The 16,174-nt window shown below is 47.7% G+C and overlaps 1 protein-coding gene across 2 annotated transcripts in view; it reads right to left on the bottom strand.

The window, feature by feature from the left end:
* Nucleotides 1–16,174, bottom strand: part of PRPF39 (pre-mRNA processing factor 39) — a 487,671-nt gene that overhangs the window by 175,030 nt on the left and 296,467 nt on the right. For both annotated transcript variants that reach the window (XM_085627039.1, XM_085627040.1), the window contains 2 exons: nucleotides 10,450–10,614; nucleotides 10,007–10,133 (listed from right to left, as the gene is read on the bottom strand). In XM_085627039.1, coding sequence (XP_085483165.1) covers nucleotides 10,007–10,133; nucleotides 10,450–10,614 — 292 coding nt within the window. The remainder of the gene's footprint in view (nucleotides 1–10,006; nucleotides 10,134–10,449; nucleotides 10,615–16,174) is intronic.

Genomic DNA, 16,174 nt, shown 5'->3' with positions numbered 1-16,174 from the left:
CCCAGGTCCATTCCTGGGCACTGTAAGAGTATATGGTGCTGAGAGCTCGTCAAACACGAACTCCACAGCACCATAATGGCAACACTGAAGACTGAGAAGTCTGGTATCAAACTTCTCAGCACATTAAACCCACACTGATGCCAGTGTGGGATTTAATGTACAAAGCACTACAGAGGGCATCTTAGAGATGCCCCCTGAAACCTAACCTACAATCCACGTTTTGTCTGGGAGGCTGCCTAGGCTGCCACACAGCAGACATGTTGCTGGACCCCTGGGTGGAGAGCCCCTGCTCTCTTGGGCCTGCAACAATGCACATCCTGGGCGAGGTGCTAGGTCTCCTCCCGCAGGATGGGCAGGGGGAAGCTTCAAAGGCATACAGCCTTTGTGAGCTTCTCCAGGCCACTTGCTGTACCCAGCAAACTGGCCCCCACCGGTTCTGACCCCCACTCTGGCAGGAACACTGGCCGGAAACCCCAAGTAAGGACAGGGGATGTGCCAGCCTCTGCCAACCCCACCCCTCAGGTGGGGGAGGCGAGGTGAAGCACATCTTCAGGCTCTCGCCATCTTGAAGATGGGAAGCCCTGCCCAATCAGGACTAGGCTACTGCCCCCCCCTCCCACAGGAGAGTGGCAGGATAGGGGGTGTGTCCACCCCAGGACAGGGACCCATTGATCCTAAACCTTTACCTACCTGTAACGCCCCTAAATCTAGTATTTAGGGGCACCCTGAACCTTCCTTCCTCAGATTCCAGATTCCGAAAAAGCAAAGAGGAGCAAGAAGAAAGAAGACCTGCCATGCAGCTGCTAAGAAGAGGAAGACACCAACTGCTTTGGCCCTAGCCCTACCGGCCTGTCGACCCTCGAACCTGCTCCTGCTAAATCCAGTCACCTCTCGTGGCCAGCAACCTCACAAACCCCGGAGGACCTGGCTACCTTGTGACTGAGCATCTGGGACTCCCATGAGCAGTGGCTCAAAGCAAGTTTCTAACCCCTGGCATCAGCCCGGAACCGCGAACCCTGCACCCGCCAAGCCTGGCCTGTGCTGGAGTGGACAAGAGACCCCGAGGACGACCCCCCAGCGACTGACACCGAATTGTATTGTATTGTATAAGAATTTATATAGCGCAAAAGAACTGTAACCCTACGGGTATCCAGGCGCTCTGACCAGACAGGATGTTTTATCGCACGAGGAGACAATGTCGGGGACTTCATGCTACTGGGAACAGCCAGGTCTTAAGGCTCCTTCTGAATTCTATCAATGACTGCGTCTGTCTGAGAGCGGGTGGGAGCGCATTCCAGCTTTGAGCTCCGACCACCCTGAATGCCCTCCCTCCCAGTCTAGCCCGTTTGAAGCTGGGCTGAACCAGCAGGTTGGCCTTGGATGACCGCAGCTGCCTTACAGGAGAATACCAAGCGAATCTTTCCTGGAGTGGGATCGGGCCTAGTCCATGGATTGCCTTGTGCACCAGGCACAGAGATTTGAAAAGGACCCTCTCTCTAACGGGTAACCAGTGTAGATCTCTTAGTGCCTGGGTGGAGGATGAGTCGAACTTGCGACCAAGTGCCAACTTGGCAGCAGCTGACTGAACTCTCTGTAGCCCCTGCAGAGTGTATTGGGGGGGCTCCGAGGTACAGAGAGTTACAGTAATCCAGTCTGCTGAGGATGATGCTTCTGACAACCGTGTTGCGGGAGTCTGCAGGCAGCAAAGGAAGAATACGGCGTAGAAGTCGCAGTAAACCAAAACAGGTGCTGGAAGATTTACTAGCCTGTGAAGCCAGCTGTAGGTTATTATCGATTAAGACCCCCAGATTCCGTACAGTGATAACTGGAGTCAGTGGAACTGAATCCGGGGCAAGCCTAAAGTCCACTGGAAGATGTAGGATCTGTTTCGTTGGTGCATAGAGCAGCAGTTCAGTTTTGTCTCCGTTGAACTGCAGGCAGTTTCTCCGTAGCCAATCCGTGGTCTGCCTCATGCAGCTTTGGAACTGCTCCAGAGGAACTGCCTGTTTGCCTTCCAAGGAGAAGGCCAGTTGGGTATTGTAGGGTCTGCTATCCTATGGTCACCCCAAATTTTTGCTTTTTGCTTCACTGGTTTTTGACATATTGAGGCTGTGGGCTTGCCAATCAGACCCCCAGCCTGCTGTTCTCTCTACTAAATTAAAACTATGCACCCTAGGTGCATAACCAATTGGAAGTGGATCACCCTGTCAGCCCCTGTACCAGTGTACACTAGGTACCCAGGGCATTGGTGTACCCAAGGCCTGCCAAGGGCTGCAGCATGTATTATGCCACCCCAGGCTTGGCCTAACGATTTGACACAACTGGCTGATCACTCAGCTGGGGTAAGTTGGTGTAATCACCTCTTACTTAGGTGTAGTATACCTATACCTAACCTTAAATGGGACACCTGGTAACCTATAAGTCACTCCTATAGCAGGCCTTAACAATCCTGAAGGCAGAGTGCTTGGTTCCATGTGAGATGGTGCTCTGGCATGAGCTGAGCCTGTCTGCAGTGGTCGGAACAACTTCCTTCTACTGTTTCCAGATATCGTCATACCATATACTCTCAAGTGCATTATGAACCTCGCGGTTAAATGCTATCTTTGGTTTGGCTTTATCAAAACATGTCGAGTAAGGTGTCATACGAATTGGAATACTAACCCCTCGCCAATTCTGGCGACGGGGTTAGCATTCCACCCTTCTAGAGGGACACGACATGTACAGTGCCTGAAACCCGGGTAAAATCAGACATAGCCTCAGCTCCACAAAATGGATGCTGCCACCACAGACACAAGTCTGCCCTCCTGCTGCTGGGAGTCCTTCCAGCTTGGGAGGTGTGGACAAAGGGTTTCCTGCCAGGGAAGGTGCGTGCACCACCCCAGACAGGATTTTGTGTATTGGTCAGGTAGGGCTTGAAAGAAACCAGACATGCCTGTGGCTCACAAGGAGCCTCGGTGCATATGCCAGTTCAAACCGGTCCTGGGGCACACCAGTCCCGGGCCTGGGGCGAGCTGGACAAAGGATTGGGGGTGTAACCACCCCCCTTCCTGGTCCCACCCATAGGGAGGGACCTAGCAGGTAGTCCGGCCCCTAGAATCCGAATAAAGGTAGGAGCTGTGTCCTAAGACTTCAGACATCCTGGAATCAACTTGAAACTAAGAAGAAGACGGGAACTTCGACGCTCTGCCGCACAGAGGACTGAAGCCAATCTCCCCTGTGGTCAGGGAGTGACCACCTTGCTAACGCAAGCACCATCCAGCGAATCAACGTCTGCTTTGCCGCCGCCTCCCGCCGGAGCCCGAGCCCAGAGACTGACAAGACCTGGACCTCCAGACCTCTCACCGCCCGATCCACAGTCCCTGCAAAGAGGAGACCCGTGGAGGCACCGAGACACGTGGAGCCAGCCATCTTGAAACGACTACGACAAGCTGACCAGTGCAACAACCGAGGCTCCCTCCAAGTTGTGCTTTGGGTCCTGAGAAGCCCAACCCTCGAGCAGCATCTGCACCAAAGGTGAGCCCTCCAGCATCTCCACGATCTGCGTGGGGCCCTTCTGCATTTTGCCACTCGACGCGCCTAACCGGTTGCTGGCCCGCTGGCTAGTGGCCATCTTGGCGACGAAATCTACGACAAACACCGCTGGTCTGGTTGCTCCAGACTGGCCCTTGCTCCCCTCCAAAGGAGCAGTTCCTCTGACCTTGCTGGTCAGAACCATCAGCTTATCTCCTTGCCTACAACAATTGCTTTTGCCAAGGCTTGTTTGCTTCGATCAAGTCGCCGACACCGCCGACAGCGAGAGCCTGCGTGGGACAGCTCGTGACTCGACTCCTGGACGTCGTCGACCTTCAGGGACCACGTGGCTGCAGAGTCAAGCTACACCTTCCTTCCTGTTTGCACCCGACATTGCCTGGTACCCACCTGGTGCCACGCTGGTCACTGGCTAGTGACTGTGAACACTGTCCCCTCTGCTTACAGGTCTTCAACATCTCCGATCCACTCTTGGATCCACTGCATCTCTTCCCGACCGACCGCCTGCAGCACTTTTGTCTACAGGCCCCACGGAACAGATAGAAGAAACCCGACGCACTTCGAGGCCTATGCACCCGCTTCCTGTGGGTGAGGTAAAGCTGGCACACCTGTGCCCAAGTGTAGTAATACATCTCTAGTGCCTGTGTTCCAAGTCTTAAGTTCCTAGGTCATCCGGAAGATTCCTTTTGCAGTAACTTTGTACTTTTTACGCACCCATTGAAACCTATGGGAGCACGCGTGTGACTATTTGCTCTGCACACGCCACCCGTGGACCTCCTGGTCACTAACTGACGTTAGCTCCTTGTAGGCCCAGCGATTCTAGAGGCCCTAGGCCTTTTCCCTTTTCTGTTCGTGGTACTTATACCACTATTTTAGTATATGGTTCGAGTGGCCACCAGGGCCTATCCATATAAAGTGCAACTTCTGTGTATTCTGTGATAATCTTGTTTGACGATTTGTGCTCCTGTGCTCATAAAGAGACTAGGGGTTACTTTGAGAAATAAATACATATATATTTTGAATATATATCTGTGTGGTGTCCTTTCATTGGTATAAAAGGGGGTTACTATTGGTAAAACAGCTTGCTTAACACGCATCACGAGTTTAGCCTCAAAGACTGCTTAGCCTACGCTACCACTAGGGCAGCTAGTCCAAAAAGGTTGACTTACAACCACACCATAAGGGTTGCTTGGCATGGTACAAGGTGGTCACTAGAACCAGTGAACAGCATATACCAGGCCAACTTCTCACAGGTATCGTCCGCATAGTGGATCAGCTCCACCCTAAACGCTTTAATGATGGAAAATAGCGGTTGTAAATATATATTAAACAGGATGGGGCTGATGCTGGAACCCTGTGGGACTCCAAAGTCCACAGGTGTGTTCTCTGAGACGAAAGGACCATAGTCACCATTTGGTGCCTTCCCATTAAGTAGGAACGCAGCCACTGTAGTGCCTGGCCCCCCACCCCAACCTCCATCAACCGTCCCAGCAGCATTTCATGACTCACGGTATCGAATGCGGCTGACAGATCTAGGAGCACCAGAACATCGGTGCTCCCTGTGTCGGCCCGCATCGTGTCCATCATGGTGACTAATGCAGACTCGGTTCCGTGGCATGGGCGGAAGCCGAACTGATCCCTGTCCAGCAAACGGTTGGCCTCAAGATAACTCGAGAGGGATCTACTCACCGCCTTCTCCAAGATTTTAATAGGGAACGGGAGGAGAGAGATTGGCCGGAAGCTGGCAGGGACAGTTGGGTCCAGAGTTGGTTTTTTAATCAGGGGGGAGACCACGGCCTGTTTCCAGCCGTCCGGGACCATGCCCTCTGCCAACGACTGATTGCAGATCTGGCGCAGCCAGGGGAAGGTCGGATAGCCCAATAGCTTTCAAGCCTTCTGGGGCAGAGGGTCAAGGGGGGAGCCCGACGAGATGCTGTGTGCCGTCTTAATAAACGACTCATCTGAAAAAGATGGAAAAAAGGGTCAGAGAGCAATCCCTGCCTGGCTTCTCGTGGGTCGTTCCCTTCCCAGAGCCGTCGGCTACTCTATCAGTGCCCCTAAAGAGATCCGTAATCTTCGTCACCTTGTCCTTAAAATAGGTGGCAATCTCATCACATAACCTCTTGGAAGGTACTACTTTATTTTCAAGGCAGCTTGGGGCCGACAAGGAATTCACTATTCTGAACAGTTCCCTCGCCCCATTTGGGGCAAGCGCTATGGAGTCAGCGTAGAAGCTCGCTTTACGATCCAGGATAAGTTGCTTGTATCTACTCTGTGGAGACTTCAGCGCCATTTTGTCCCTGGCAAGGAGCCCCTTCCTCCATTTCCTTTCGGTCTGCCTGCATAGCTGTTTTAGCTGTCGCAGGTCGTCGTCGTACCAAGGCGCTGATGGCCTGCTCCTGACTCTTATCCTCTTTTTCGGGATTAGTAGGTCCAGCTCATTGGTTATAAACTTATGGTAAGCGTTATAATTAGCCTCCACCGATCTGGAGGTTAGGAAAAGGCTGACTGTGGGAGGAGGCAACAGAAAACCAGTTTGTCAATTTGACCCAGTTTCTGCCCTCTCTATACGTTGCCGTGGTTTCGGGTTGGAAGGAGGTAGCTGATAACAATAACTTGAACTGAATACAAAAATGGTCTGTCCAAATAAGCGGGTGAACATTTAAAAGCTCAGCCTCCGCCTTATTGGCAAACAGCAGATCCAGTATATGGCCTTTTTGGTGAGTGGGGGATGTGACTAGTTGGTGAAGACCAAGGCCAAAACAGGTAGCCGTCAGGTCCCGTAGCTGGTTCTTTGTGCTTGCGTCCTCCCACCAATTGAAATCACCTAGGACAACCATTTTGGAGTGTGTGAGTGCCAGGTTGGTGATTATATTCAGGAAAGGTTGCATTGGGGTGTGCAGCCCCGGAGGGCGATAACAGAGCAGACCTGTGAGTAGGTTCCCTCTGTCGCCTTGTAGTGAGAAGGCCATTGCTTCAATCCCCTCAATCACCCCCGTTTGTAGCAGGCTCGGACGAAGTTTCTCCCTGTAAATTAGTCCCACCCCTCCGCCCTTACCTCCCTGTCTGGGTTTGTGTAAAAACTTAAAACCCTCTGGACAGGCGAAGCTAATCTCCACTGCTACATCTGTCCTGGCCCATGTTTCTGTGAGGAAGAGCGCATCCAGCCGCAGATCTTCTAGTAACAGTGCAATTTCAATGTAGTGCTTATCTAATGACCTGCAGTTCAGCAGAGCACAGTTGAGGGTGCTCGGCTCCTTCAGGCGTCTATTGCCTGTTCTAGATCCTAGGTTGAGGGGTTGTGTGGCGCTCTTGCTCTGAGTGGGTATGGTGTGGCCCGTCCTACCCCCTATGTCCAGGAGTTGTAGTCTGGTGTACCGGCGGCATCCCTTAGCGTCGCTGGCTAGGTCTTGAGTCGTCCTGTGCTCGTCCGAGGCACGGACGGGCGCAGACGGGCTTGCCTCTGGCGCGCCATCGGCGCGCCATCGGCGCGCCCGCTGCGCGCTAGCATTTGGCCTCTTATGTCCTGCCCCCTTGTGGGCCTGGTGCCCCTAGCAGTATGGCGCCTGGCTACAGCCTTCCTGCCTGTCCTAAGATGGCGCTTGGCGCGGTGTAAGGCGAGGGGGTTCCCGCACAAGCAGCAGGTGAGAGGAATGTATTTTTAAAGTGCGGATATGCGGATGTGCAAAAAGATAAAACCGTTTTTAAAAACACGCACAATTACACAGTTAAGATCAGGATCGATCCTCTGTCAAAAAAGCCCCGTATGGACTCCGTGCAAACAGCAAATAATTAGCAGCAGAAAACAGTATTTTAAAAGCGACTAAACAGTAGCATCCCCCAAGACGGCCTCTCGGCTACTCAGCAGAGTACGAATCCGGCACCCAAGGACCCACCTCGACACTCCTGCAGCCTCAAAATCAGGGACTTCCCCAACTGCCCTGAAAAAGTGACCAGGATCCCAGCTCCCACAGCCGCGTGGTCTGCAAGTCAGCAGCCACCAACCAAGGCCCCACTGCCTCCCATAGGATAACATTGGGCCTAACTCACTCTGCACCCGGCCGCCCCAGTGCCGCTGAGGGAGTAACAACTGTACCAACCTGACCCTGGGAGACCCCCGAGTCTGTGCCCAGAACCTTAACTCTGCCAGTCGAGTACTTACCCAAAAGCCGATAACACAATTTTCTTCCATAGGGTAACATTGACTGGTTTCTTCTGAAATTTCTTCAAAGTGTGGAGTTTCCAAAACTTAAAATATTCACCTAAAATCAACCGAGTAACGAAAACCGAAATACTCACCTGCTATTAGGAGATCCCAGTGCTGGATCTGAGGCACAGGGTCAAGACTGATTTGCATATGGCCATGTCTGAACTGGGGTGGCATAGTGGGCAAAAGAACGATGGATTTAACCCAGATCTCTTGACTGGGGGAGAATGTCTGCATTGTCAGAATCCCGTCCATCATTTGTTTGTTGTAACGCTTTTCGCCGTAAGTGGGATGGGTATTCCCAGACGTGGGACCCGTGCTCACTACGCCACTGGAGTCAAGCTATCCTGGCTGATGACGGCTGATAGCCAGAAACCGGTCCTAGGATGCTTGATTCCGGTCCAGGGAAGACATGGCTTGGCAGTTCGGGCTGGACTGTTCCCATGAGGCACAGGGTCAAGACTGATTTGCATATGGCCATGTCTGAACTGGGGTGGCGTAGTGGGCAAAAGAACGATGGATTTAACCCAGATCTCTTGACTGGGGGAGAATGTCTGCATTGTCAGCATTCCGTCCATCATTTGTTTGTTGTAACGCGGATCTTGGTGCCCAGCACTGACCCTGAAAAGTAGTCACAACCGTACTTACCAACCCAATGTTCTTCCATAGGAAATTATTGACTGTGTGTGAAATTTCTTCTGTGTCGATTTTTGCAAACTACAAATATTCTTTAAAAATCGTACCAACTGTGAAAACGTAATGACTTGCCTGTTTTAGATAGGGGTCCCAGTATTGAGCCTAGGAGCCCAGCCCTGGATTACAAAAGTAACGAGAACATACTTTAACCGTAATTTGAATTTTCACCCATAGGGAAAAATTGACTGTTTTTCTATGAAATTTCTTCTAAGTGTCAACTTTTAAAATAGCAAAATATTGCCTAAAAATCACAACAGTAACAGACAAATTTACTCACTTGTTTCCAAGAACTGTCCCACTGGAGTTAGAAAAGTAATCCTGAAAGTAATTATTGCAAATAACTTAAAACTCACATTGAGCTCAATGTATGATTGTGTTTGAAATTGTGTTGCCTATTGCAACAACCTGTAACTATTACCTACAAAAGTCAATTGCATATTGCAAAAGTATTTAACTAAAGCCTCTCATTCTGAGAAAGTATATTTGGATACCTATTGTTGGTTCTAAAAAAACAACCATATTTTTTTATATAAACCATTGACCTAGAGTTCAGTTCTTGAGTGTGTGAGACCATTTGCTGACAGTGTACAACAAATGCTTTGCACTGTCCTCTGATACTGCCTTACTCCTCAACCAAGCTACCAACAGTAAGGTTATATATAACTCTAACCTCTGCCAAACATCTGGGGACTGTGGACTCTGTACACACTGTACCTATTTGGGAACAGTATATATAGAGCCACTTTTTCACAGTTGCAACCAAGTATAGTTCAAGTTAGCACACGTCAGCTAACATCATTGCACAGATTTGATGCCTGCTAGACTCCAGATGATCTGCCAGGACAGAGGACTGTCTCCACTGGGATGAGCAAGGAGCCGCATTCCAACACTTGACCTGGCTGTGCAGTAAGATACAGCAGTACTGGAGAGATGTGGTCCTTAAGCTTGAGAGAGTGACTCGCGTTCGACTCAAGGCAACCATATGAAAATGGCTATTGGGCATAATTCTCAAGCCCAAATGCAGGAGATTTGCAACCACAGACTTAATACTGCCAATCCTCGAACAGTAATACACTGGTGGTCTATGAATAGCTCACTAAATGGGACCAGGACATAGAGGAGTGGGCGCTGGAGGAAAAAGTGCTACTGAAAAGAGAACAAAGAGGAGGGGGTGGAGTAGGACATGGCATGCTGAGAGACCATGCTCCAGACATTCTTACAGGGTCAACACAATGGGAATGATGCTGGGGGGAGCCCGGAGACAGAGGACGGCTGACTGAAACAGGGATACCCTGCCTAGCTATAAAGCGTACTGGGGGCTGTGCATGGCTGAGACTGGACACTTGGAATTGTTGGTAACAGGAGACATCTCGACAAGGACGGGCATAATAGGTCAATCTGTTTATAGCGGATATGCGTATACCACTGTATTGTATAACATACCTTATCAATGAGTACGGACTCTGCTTGTGGGGAAGCATATGGCTGTTGTCATACTGTTAAGTTTATTAAACCGCTAAATTACAAATACAAATTAAAATGTTTGCAAATGAATACAATTAAGCAAAACCTTACCCTGCTGTTCTTCAAAGGCCGCCCAGAGTAAATGGACCAGTGGCTTCTTTGGAAGGTGAATTACACAAGCTCTGCTGTAAACATGTTGTACTCCTTCAACACCATGGTTCTCCATGTACTTTGCATACTAAATATAAAAGCAGATAATTAATACAAGCTTCAGTGTGTGTTTAGAGGTCTTAAAAAGATGACTGAATAAATAAATCTTTTTTAAACCCGTTCAGCACCTTATTGAACCACTAGACTAGTTTCTGTAAGGAAGGACGTAGAGAGGCAACGGAGTTGGCATATGCAGCAGTCAAATCTGGTTGCAAGCAGACCATCCCCTAATGCAACAGACATAGTTATATATGAACAATATTCAACAATACAATGTTAGTTACCAGATCAAATGTTTGAAATTATAAAAACATTTAGGGTAGAAGGGGAAGATTTTTTCTTGCCTTGATCCAAAATTCCTCATAGAGGGCACAACATATAACACATCTTTCAAACAGGACCACCACTCGCTCATGAGACCCATTTTCAATTTCGAACTCCAAGTATTCTCTCCAATTTTTCAGCTGGGCTTTCTCCAAAGGTTTTACATGGAAGTAAGGTCTTTTTATCTGGAGGGATTTAAAAAAAATAAAAAAAGAACATTCATAAACGTCTACGTATACACAAAATCGAAGTTTTTCTTTTAAAGACAACCTGTCTATAATATGAGCAGTAACAAGAAAAAGTCCCGACTTAACTATAGAACTGCTAACTTTGGCATTACTCCTTTCACGAGTTAATGTTTTGGAGACTTTTTTTGTGGTCCCTATTGAGGTGCATTCATTCCTGTCACTTTTAGAACCATTCCCACAACCTACCCATGTGTCTCATCGTCAAGGACTGAAAGCCCATGTTGAAAGTACCATAATCACCAGGAAGGATTATGTTACTTACTGTGTACACATTTGTTCATGGCATGTAGTGATATAGATTGATATAGATTAACATGCTCTGCAAACTCCTGCCATCTAGTGTTGGGTTCAGAGTTGAACAACTTCTTTTTCTTGGAAAAAAGTATTTCGCGTTAAGAGGTAGAGTGACGCCTCCTCTCTGTGATAATGTGCATGGGCATCGACTCCTTTGTTAGATTGCTTTCCTGCAGGCAGGTGAGAAAGGAGTGTAAAGAAAATGTCAGAATAAAGATGTCCATGCTAAATGTTAATGTATTAGAGAAGTGTGTAAAACTAAACTGTCACAAGCGTCCGGGAAGAAGGGAAGGCACATGTGAACCTACAGCACTACATGCCATGAACAGATGCTAACAGGGTAATTAACAATCTGTTCAATGGCATGTGTAGCTGTAGATACACATGCTCTGCATAAACTGTAAAGCAGCCCCTCCATAGAAGCAGTGGCTAGCGTGGGGGAGTTGCATTAGCTTGAAAAAGGGAACGTAGAACTGCCTGACCTACACTGGCTTGTTGGCGTGCTAACACATCTACACAGTAGTGTGTAGTAAATAATGTTGTAGACCATGTAGCTGCTTTACAAATGTCGTCTAAGGGGATATTGCCAAAGAAAGCCATAGTTGCTCCCTTTTTATGAGTAGTGTGCTCTGGGAGTTACAGGTAAAGGTCTTTTGACTTGTCTTTATTTGAAAGAAGGGTTCTTCTAAGGTTAAGGCCTGGAGCTCACTAACATGCCTGAATAAGGCAATGACAACGAAAAATGCCACTTTTCATGATAGAAATTGAAGGAGGCACAAATGCAGAGGCTCAAAAGGAGGACCCGTGAGCCTAGTAAGCACAATGTTTAGGTTCCAGGAAGGTGCTGGAGGCACAAGAAATGGAATGACACGAGTCTCTCCATGAATGCTTTAATGACTGGGATCTTGAAGAGTGATAGATGCCGTCTATTTTGCAGATAGACAAATATTGCAGCAAGGTACAAGCTAATGGACGTGTATGTTAAATTGGATTTCTGTGAATGAAGCAAGTAACAAATGTCTTGCAGAGTGGCTTTGATAGGATTTGTTTAGGTTAGCAGTAGTAAACAAAAGGTTTTCATTTTGCAGCACAACAGGCTCTAAGCATGGGTCTGCGTGCTTGTTCAATAATATCCATAAAATCTGATGGTAAGTTTAAATAACCAACCTCTAAGACCTTAAAAGCCAAATCACTAGGTTGATCATCTTGGGGTCCAGGTGTCTAACTTGTCCTGGATTCTGAATGAAGAGGTCAAGCCTTTTGGGGAGCTTCTCGTGTAAGTGTACTGAGAGATCTAGTAGTGTTGTGAACTATAGCGGACATGCCCAGGAGGGAGCAATAAAGGTCATGGTGAGCGATGTTTGCCTGAATTTCTATAAACCAGAAAGCAATGAGAGGGAGAGGTGGAAAAGCATAGGCAACTAACCCTCACCAACTCATCAATAGTGTGTTTACCTTGGATAGTAGGTGTGAGAATCTGGATGCAAAGTCTGGGCATTTTACGTTTTCGGCTGTGGCGAACAAGTCTATAAAAGGAACCCCCCCCCACCACACACTATTGAAAGTAGGAAAGGATGACTTTTGGGCTGAGTTCCCATTTGTGAGTCTGTTAGTGCATCCCTCTGAGGAGGTCCACAAGATAGTTGTCCGTCCCCAGTGGATATTCCACCAACAAATTAATGTGGTGGTGAAGAGCCCAGTTCTACATGGCCTGAGAGAGGTGTGACAACTGAGAGGATCATGTCTCCCCGTTTTTAGGTGTCACCTAGGCAGCGCTTGCGCGGTCTCTTCAAGGCATGCTGCATTCAGGTATGGACTTAAAGCTCTACTTATTTTCCACCCATCTTTTCAATTGGCTCCTGTTACTGTCCTTATTCAAAGTTTGCTTTTGATTTGTGAATAGGCTTAGTAGCCCCTCATTACCGCCATCTCATTTTGTAACCTCCCATGACTGGCCCTTTTAGGTGTGTTGTTACTCAGGGTGTTATATTTACAGTATGTGAGCACTTTTTTCTTTTAATGGCTTTTTCCTATCGGAGGCACGACATGCTTTCCTGCAACGGGTCACTTTTGAACTCTGCTGACTGTCTGACCCTCATCGCCTGGGCACTGTGCTTTAGGTTTCAGTGCAGCTCCCGCTTTCATATTAACATGGGAACCAGGCATAATATTTTAGCAGACACCCGCTTTTATAAAGCACTGCAGCATGCCCCCTAATCAACAATGGTGGGTGCTTTTTTGCCTTTTTCTTCAGGCCGGCTCGCACAACTTGCTTCGCCCTTCCTCGGGCGCCTCTCTTCATATCAGAACGAAGCCAGCTCTTGGGTGTGGATTATGCTTGGCGGTATCACCTGGGCAAGAAGCAGGCACCACCTTTCTTTTCTTTTGCACGCTGCGGTGTGCTCCTTGAAGCTCTGTTGCTTCCCCCCCTTCCACTTGACATTGGGAGCTTTCCCCCCCCCCACTTGGCACTAACGCAACCTTTCCCTTAATGAGGCACCAACACCGCTTTAATACTCACTCCTACACAGCAGCATTTGCTGCTCTGCCCTGCCTCCTCCATTCTCGACCGGAGGGCTCCCTGCTTCGCCATGGCATGAATGTACCGTCTGCACTTTGCAAGGATGCAGGTTATTGATTAACCACACTGGATTGGTGCGTAATTAAACATCTTCCCTGCTCTGGAGCGTCTTTAATATGTGGGTTTAATCGGTTGTATTTCTGTATAGTGTGAGTCTGTATGAGTTTGTGTCTGATGACTATTGATTTATGGCTGTGCACGTGTTTTTGTCTCTTTGCGTGTTGGTTTCCTTGTGTGAGACTGTGTGCGCGTTCATATGTGTTTGGGATGAGCCTCACTCATCTTGTTGATTGCAAAGAAGCTTCCATTGTAAGTCATTAGGTATGTTGGCAGCAGTCTTTGCGCTCCACCTTTCTTGTAATCCTTACAAGCACCGAATAAATCAGCTCACTATACGTATTTTGTTTCATTCATGCTGACTGCATGAATCCCCCTCTTACAAGCGATGCAATTCATAAATCATGACACTGAAACCGGAGTACGATGAAGTGTACATGTTATCCTGAGTTGTTCACCGGGAAGGATGAGACCCGCAGTGCAAACTCTGGGCGTCAAACGAAAATGTCCAATGCTTAAGGTTGCTTCTAATCTTTAGCAAAAAAGTGTGCTGGTTGATATTGAGATGGTGCTAAAAAAATAATCAACACAAAAGCGAAATTCAGATGTAAGCTGCTAAACACGTTTAACATTCTCACTGCAACCAGCTAGCACAGCATCAGTAATCTAGTACTTTGAGGCAACTGGAAAAAGGCATTTAGCGTCGTACAAAAAACTGTAAATCTAAATAAATAAATTGACACCTGGGGTCCAAGTAGTGGAATCGACTACTTCTAGCCCTCAGATGAATTCTCTGCATGTTACTTTAAAAAAAAAAAGGCCTAAACCCTATCTACTTCAATAATGCCTGGCTTTCTTTGACCAAGCTGATACTTTATGTTCCAAGCCAGAAAACCACTGGTGTCAGAGCTCGTTCAATTTAATCTAAATCAAACCATATCAAGTCGTTACAACGCTGGGTGCTCCTTCGTGCACCTTTATGCTGGTGAAAGGGTGCACATATCTTCATGACTCTTTCCAAACAATCACTGCTGATGAATTTACTGGGGCTGTGGTGGTGTTCAGTGTGAAGCAGATTCACAAGTGAAGGCAGACTGCAAGTGATTCATTCCCTAACATCCCTGAGAGACCCACAATGCCCTCATGAAAATCCTAGAACCGGGCTAATCTGAACTTTCGAAAACTTGAGTGGTGCACATACATTATCAGTGTAAAAAGGAAGAAAGTTTATTGTGAGCTCACAGTAACTAGTCTTGTCATCTCAATGTTGGAGTCTCTTTAGTGGTGGAGTTATTATAGAATACATTTGTGATGTGCAGCTTTAAACCCTTTGTGACGCACAAGTTATTTCACGTTTGGTAGTGTGGTGACACTCACCATTGTGGCTGTATGTGGGGGCTATTCCTCAGATCATATCTCAGAGTGATGTATGGGGGGAGGAGAGAGAGGGGTTTGTGTTCCTTGATAATAGGACATATTTTTTTCTCATTAAAGTCGTGAGAGACCACTCTCTTATGTGTTGGGTGGCAGGGTCGGAGGGTCCGGCCGGTCGGACACACACACACTTTATGACCTTTGCCACCTCCCCCAGGCACTGTATGGTTAGCCTGCCATCCCTAAGTGTATCATGGGGCCTGCATTGTATAGTGTCATTCAGCTTGCTCCAGCCTCGCAACCATCCTGTGCAAGGAGGTGGGGGCTTGATTGCAATACCAAGAACTAATGTGGATCTGCTTTTTCTCAGTTGTTAAGATTGTGATTCAACTTGGATAAAAGTGTTGGAAGACATTTCTTCTGGTTTTACTGCGTGGTTTGCTTGGCACATAATTAACTACTCCGGGAGGGTGGAGGGGGAGGTCTATGACACAATGCACGTATGGGGTCCAACTGGGGATCCAAGCAAAGCATTCTTGAATTGCAGAAATCTTACTTTGCTGGGTGAGGTGGGCAGGGAACAAAACCTCTCATAAAATAAACTTGGACCAGTGGTGTAGCAAACGTGTAGGCCTTGTGTAGGGAAGGAAACCCCCCCCACCCTTCCACCACTTGCTGGGTAGTAAAAGAAAACCGGCTTCAACAGGTGACTGGGCCCAGGTGTGTAAGTAAGTGGCTCTGTATATACTGCACCAAAGTAAGGTTCAGTGTGCACAGAGTCCACAGTCCCCAGAGGTTTGGCAGAGACTAAAGTTAGATATAACCTCACTCTGTAACGTGGTAGCTTGGTCGAGCAGTAATGCAGTATCAGAGGACAGTGAAAAGCATTTGTTGTACACACTCAGTCAACAAATGGTTTCACACACTCAAGAACTGAACTCTAGGCCAATTGTTTTGTATATAAAAATATATAGTTTTATTTTAGAACCACAAGTAGGTATCAAAATACTTTGAGGATGAGATGCTTTAGTTAAATACTTTCAATAAGCAATAGACTTTTAAATGCAATAGTTACAGTTATTGCAATAGGCAACATAAGTTAAACACAATTATAACATTGATCTCAATGGGAATTTTCAAGTAAACGCAATATGAATTACTTTGCATAGTTTTTTCTTACTCAGGGCTGGA

Source organism: Triturus cristatus, chromosome 9 (genome assembly GCF_964204655.1).
Source record: "Triturus cristatus chromosome 9, aTriCri1.1, whole genome shotgun sequence".
Lineage (NCBI taxonomy): Eukaryota > Metazoa > Chordata > Amphibia > Caudata > Salamandridae > Triturus > Triturus cristatus.
This window is presented reverse-complemented; position numbering and strand designations above follow the sequence as displayed.